The 6226-nt window shown below is 41.0% G+C and overlaps 1 protein-coding gene across 3 annotated transcripts; it reads left to right on the top strand.

Moving 5' to 3' along the window:
• Window positions 1–229: 229 nt before the first annotated feature.
• LOC106594434 (NLR family CARD domain-containing protein 3) lies at window positions 230–5889 on the top strand. 3 transcript variants are annotated; one of them, XM_082971566.1, is made up of 5 exons: window positions 230–644; window positions 2035–2154; window positions 3119–3354; window positions 3520–5353; window positions 5685–5889. In XM_082971566.1, the coding sequence occupies exons 1-5, from the start codon at window positions 577–579 to the stop codon at window positions 5872–5874; spliced, it is 2448 nt and encodes an 815-aa protein (XP_082827692.1). In that variant the 5' UTR covers window positions 230–576; the 3' UTR covers window positions 5875–5889. The 3 variants fall into 3 exon arrangements, with proteins under 3 accessions (XP_082827692.1, XP_045567234.2, XP_082827693.1); XM_045711278.2 differs by lacking the exon at window positions 5685–5889 and having other exon boundaries at window positions 3520–5357; XM_082971567.1 differs by lacking the exons at window positions 230–644; window positions 2035–2154 and adding an exon at window positions 2629–2795.
• The last annotated feature ends 337 nt before the right edge of the window (window positions 5890–6226 follow it).

The following is a 6226-nucleotide window of genomic DNA, read 5'->3' on the forward strand; positions in this document are numbered from 1 at the left end:
TGAGAGTGAGACAGATATATATTATTACTGTGTTAAACCTAGCAGTACTACTGATTTCTCTGAGAGGCAGATATATATTATTACTGTATTAAACCTAGCAGTACTACTGATTTCTCTGAGAGGCAGAAATATATTATTACTGTGTTAAACCTAGCAGTACTACTGATTTCTCTGAGAGTGAGGCAGATATATATTATTACTGTATTAAACCTAGCAGTACTACTGATTTCTCTGAGAGTGAGGCAGATATACGTAAAGCATTTTGAAAATAAAAACATTTGACTCTGAAATGAAAACATCAAATGATACATTATAAACATGTACATGTCGGTCATTGAAAAATTGCATGCCATGATTAGGGAGTTAAAAAACACCTATCTCATTTATAATTTCTTTAAACAATAAAAGTTAACATATGAATGTTTCTGAAAGTGATATATAGCGTTTTGTAATGAAACTCTTCTTATGTTTCCCATCTGAGATCAGAGTAGATGAGAGATGTAATGTTTGTCTCTGTTGTGTTAAAGTCTAATCAAACAGGGGAAACCAGCCTCCCCTGTACCCAGCTGTGTGTCCATGAAGAGTGACCAGTCTATGGATCCTCCCATACTGTTTAGAGAGGGAGACTTTTCTACTGAACAAAGGTAAGAAGAACTCATGGGTCATGGTCAGTGAGTTAAACAACACTGTCTCTAGTCATTTCTCCTCTCCCATTTTCACATTTCTTTTGGTTGTTTTCATAATCCATAGGCTAATACTTTAGTCCATTTTCATAGTCCTAAAACAATATTAAACAAACACAACGTTCCCTCCCTGTGTGTGTGTGTGTGTGTGTGTGTGTGTGTGTGTGTGTGTGTGTGTGTGTGTGTGTGTGTGTGTGTGTGTGTGTGTGTGTGTGTGTGTGTGTGTGTGCTCTCCCTGGATGAGGAGATATAATCTCTATCCTGATTGCCTAGTCACTTTTATCCTTACCTACATGTACATATTACCTCAATTACCTGGTACCCCTGCACATTGACTCAGTACTGGTACTCCTTATAGTCTCATTATTACCTCAACTACCTGGTACCCCTGCATATTGACTCAGTACTGGTACTCCTTATAGTCTCATTATTACCTCAACTACCTGGTACCCCTGCATATTGACTCAGTACTGGTAATCCTTATAGTCTCATTATTACCTCAACTACCTGGTACCCCTGCACATTGACTCAGTACTGGTACTCCTTATAGTCTCATTATTAGCTCAACTACCTGGTACCCCTGCACATTGACTCAGTACTGGTACTCCTTATAGTCTCATTATTACCTCAACTACCTGGTACCCCTGCACATTGACTCAGTACTGGTACTCCTTATAGTCTCATTATTAGCTCAACTACCTGGTACCCCTGCACATTGACTCAGTACTGGTAGTCCTTATAGTCTCATTATTACCTCAACTACCTGGTACCCCTGCACATTGACTCAGTACTGGTACTCCTTATAGTCTCATTATTACCTCAACTACCTGGTACCCCTGCACATTGACTCAGTACTGGTACTCCTTATAGTCTCATTATTACCTCAACTACCTGGTACCCCTGCATATTGACTCAGTACTGGTACTCCGTATAGTCTCATTATTGTTTGTTTTATTGTGTTCTGTTTGACTGGTACTGTATATATAGACATATTGATGTTTTATTGTGTTACTGTTTGACTGGTACTGTACATATGGACATACTATAAAGTATGTGCATCAATAGACTCTGAAGGATTCAAGTGGAACTGAGATGAAGTGAATCAGTATCTGTATGTGACAACTCAATATTAGGAGGGTGTTCTTAATGTTTTACATTTATTTTGTTTGTTGATGTTTGTTGATTAATGTAATGTCACATAATTCAATGCTTAATTAATATAATGGCACATATTTTAATGCTTTATGTCAGCATATATTTTAGTGCTTTATGTAATGTATTTTATCTATTGAAATATGGTTTTATATATTATATATATTGTAGTTTGATGGTGATTCATTATGTTTTCCAGATTCTCTAACCAAACTCTGAGATCAGTCTCTCCAGTACCCAGTCATCTGTCCATGAAGAGTGACTCCTCTATGCATCATCCTATACAGTTTAATAATGGATCAGGGACCTTTGACCCCAGGTAAGTTACTGGTCAGAATTGATGATATTTCTATTGAAGAGGAGAACCTTCAAGATCTGAAACCAGATGTATTTTGAGTATCTGAGTATATACTGTAAAGCATCTGCTTATCATTTGTTGTTTATGTCATATATCTTTTATACAGTGAATGTACAAAACATTATGAACACCTGCTTTTTCCATGACATAGATTGACAAGGTGAATCCAGGTGAAAGCAATGATCCCTTATTGATGCCACTTGTTAAATCCACTTCAATCTGTGTCGATGAAGGGGAGGTTAAAGAAGTATTTTTAAGCCTTGAGACAATTGAGACATGGATTGTGTATGTGTGCCATTCAGAGGGTGAATGAGCAAGTCAATATATTTAAGTGCCTTTGAATGGGGTTTTGTGGTAGGTCTCAGGCACAAAATTCTAGTAATGGTGTTGTGGACATGTTATTCATTCCAGAGGCTACTACCACACTCAGACAGCACAGTATACTGTTCCCAGCTGTCTGTCTATGAACACAGTATACTGTTCCCAGCTGTCTGTCTATGAACACAGTATACTGTTCCCAGCTGTCTGTCTATGAACAGTGACTTCTCCATGCATCATCCTGTTAATTCCAGTGGTGGAAGATCAATCACCTTTGACCGAAGGTCACCACATTTTGAGAATCTTCAAGATGTCATATAGATATGTTGTTGTAATTTGTAATTTGTTGTAACTGAGTTTATTAGAGTAATTACTGCACCCTCTTATATCTCTGTAGTGGATGGTCTACTCTGTTAGAGGATCAGTATCTCTCCTTTATCTCTGTAGTGGATGGTCTACTCTGTTAGAGGATCAGTATCTCTCCTTTATCTCTGTAGTGGATGGTCTACTCTGTTAGAGGATCAGTATCTCTCTCTCTCCTTTATCTCTGTAGTGGATGGTCTACTCTGTTAAAGGATCAGTATCTCTCTCTCCTTTATCTCTGTAGTGGATGGTCTACTCTGCCAGAGGATCAGTCCAGGTGTGCAGTGTGCCAGCAGGTTCTGAGGGATCCAGTCTCTATCACCTGTGGACACAGGTTCTGCAGACAGTGCATCACCAGATACTGGGAGAAACCTGCTCCTTCAGGAGACTATGACTGTCCTCAGTGTAGAAAGAGATCCAGAACACTTCCTGTACTACAGCACCTGAGGGAACCTAATGATGCAAGAGGCTCTGAAAACAGTAAGACCACTTGCAGACCTGTGCTAAGTCAATACCTCAATATGATTTAAATGTAGTTAACTACAATAATATGAGATAATATAAGTTACTGTAGTTGTGGAGGCCCACATTTCATCCTGTCAATGACTGTGTCTGATACACATCCATTTTACTCCTCCCTTGTAGTGGATGACAGCCTGCAGAGAGCTATAGTAAACCATAAAGACAGTCTGCAGAGAGCTATAGTAAACCATAAAGACAGTCTGAAAAGGAGGTATGAATGTGTGATAGAAGGCATGGAAACAGCAGGGAACCAAACTCCCCTCAACAGGATTTACACAGAGCTCTACATCACAGAAGGAGAGAGTGAAGGGGTTAACAATGAACATGAGGTGTGGCAGCTAGAGACAGCATCCAGGACACCAACCTCACATGACACAGCAATCCACTGCAATGACATCTTTAAACCCTTACCTGGCCAAGAGAGAAGCATCAGAACTGTGCTGACCAAGGGCATCGCTGGCATCGGAAAAACAGTCTCTGTGCAGAAGTTCATCCTAGACTGGGCTGAAGGGAAGGCAAACCAAGATGTGGAGATCATATTTGTGCTTCCTTTCCGGGAGCTGAACTTGATCAAAGATCTCCAGTACAGTCTTCCCAGGCTTTTAAATGACTTCCACACAGAACTAGACATAGGCAATGCAAAGAAACTCACTGCCTGTAAAGCTATGTTCATCTTTGATGGTTTGGATGAAAGCAGACTTCCATTAGATTTCCAGCACAATGAAAAGGTGTCTGATGTCACCCAGACATCATCTGTTGATGTTCTGCTGACAAACCTCATCAAGGGGAATCTGCTTCCCTCTGCTCTCCTATGGATAACCTCCCGACCTGCAGCAGCCAATCAGATCCCCCCTAAGTGTATTGACCAGGTGACAGAGGTACGAGGGTTCAATGACCCACAGAAGGAGGAGTACTTCAGGAAGAGATTCAGTGATGATGACCTGGCCAGCAGAATCATCTCACACATAAAGACATCAAGGAGCCTCCACATCATGTGCCACATGCCGGTGTTCTGTTGGATTTCTGCAATAGTCTTTGAACACATGTTGAGTACAGACAAGAAGAGAGAGATGCCCACGACTCTGACTGAGATGTCCATACACTTCCTGCTCATTCAGACCAGCCTGAAGAACCAGAAGTATCATGGAAGAGATGAGATGGATCAAGAGGAGCTCATGGAGTCAGATAAGGAAATTCTTCTGAAGCTGGGGAGGCTGGCGTTTGAAAATCTGGAGAAGGGTAATCTCATGTTCTATGAAGAAGACCTGAAAGAGTGTGGCCTTGATGTCAAAGAAGCCTCAGTGTACTCAGGAGTGTGCACACAAATCTTTAAAGAAGAGTCTGTGTTATTTCAGAGAGTGGTGTACTGCTTTGTTCATCTCAGCATTCAGGAGTTTCTCTCAGCTGTCTACATGTACCATTGTTACACAACCAGGAACATGGATGCACTGAAGCCCTTCCTCAAGAGAAAGTCTAGAGGTGCGTCTGAAGAGCTAACCTTGCATGAGCTGCTGAAGAGTACCGTGGATAAAGCCTTGGAGAGTAAGAATGGACACCTGGACCTTTTTGTCCGCTTCCTTCATGGCATGTCACTGGAGTCCAATCAGAAACTCCTACGAGGTCTGGTGGCACAGACAGAAAGCAGTCCGGAGAGCGTCCAGAAAACAATCCGATCCCTTAAGGTGATGCAAAGGAAGAACATGTCCCCTGAGAGGTGCATCAATCTCTTCCACTGTCTGATAGAGATGAAAGACCATTCAGTACAGAAGTTCATCGAAGTGTACTTGAGGTCAGAAAAGAGATCCAAAAACCTCACACATGCTCAGTGTTCAGCGCTGGCCTACATGCTGCAGATATCAGAGGAGGTTCTGGATGTGTTTAACCCAAAGGAATACAAGACATCAGAGGAGGGTCGTAGGAGACTGGTCCCAGCTGTGAGAGGCTGCAGGAAAGCTCTGTAAGTATCACTGTAAATATCGCACACCAAAATAAATTGTAGTTATAGCAGTATTTTCATTGGCTGACTGGCTCTGTAAGTAATCATGAGACTATCCCACAGACCAAACTTTACTGAATGTAGGAACAACAGTATTTTCATTGGCTGACTAAACTTTCTATCAGCTGAAAACTCTTAAACTACAAAACAAACTAATCAGTAAAGTTGTAGCATTGAGCCATGAATGCACAGCCTGTACATTATTCGTGCACCATAACGGTGTAAGCTAGGAAAGCTGAGAATAACTTTTTAATACAACCTGTATGTCATTGTATTTCTTCTGTGTTTGCAGACTAGCTGGCTGTAAACTCACAGACACATCCTGTGAAGTGTTGGCCTCAGTTCTCAGTTCAAACCCCTCACACCTGAGAGAGCTGGACCTGAGTAACAATGACCTGAAGGATTCAGGAGTGAAGCTGCTCTCTGCTGGACTGGGGAATCCCCACTGTAAACTGGAGACTCTGAGGTCAGTATTCCTGTAGTTGGTCAACAAGTGATAACTGTTCACCAGATCCACATGTGTTTACCAGACACATAGTCCACACCATATGTGTTTGGACAGTGAAGCTTACAGTTTTAAATGTGGTGCTATGCTCCAGCATTTTGGATTTGAGATGTTTCATATCAGGTGACAGTACAGAATGTCACCTTTTATTTGAGGGTATTTTCATACATAGCTGTGTTACTGTTATTAAGAAAGGAAAGCACTTTATGTATTTAGTTCTCCCATTTGAAAAAGTTGTACATATTCGGACAAATTCACTTATATTGTATTAAAGTTGTCATAAGTTTAGTATTTAGTCCCATGTTCCATGCCTGCAGTGATTACATCAA

This window comes from Salmo salar, unplaced genomic scaffold, assembly GCF_965601325.2.
Source record: "Salmo salar unplaced genomic scaffold, fSalSal1 ptg000332l, whole genome shotgun sequence".
Taxonomy (NCBI): domain Eukaryota; kingdom Metazoa; phylum Chordata; class Actinopteri; order Salmoniformes; family Salmonidae; genus Salmo; species Salmo salar.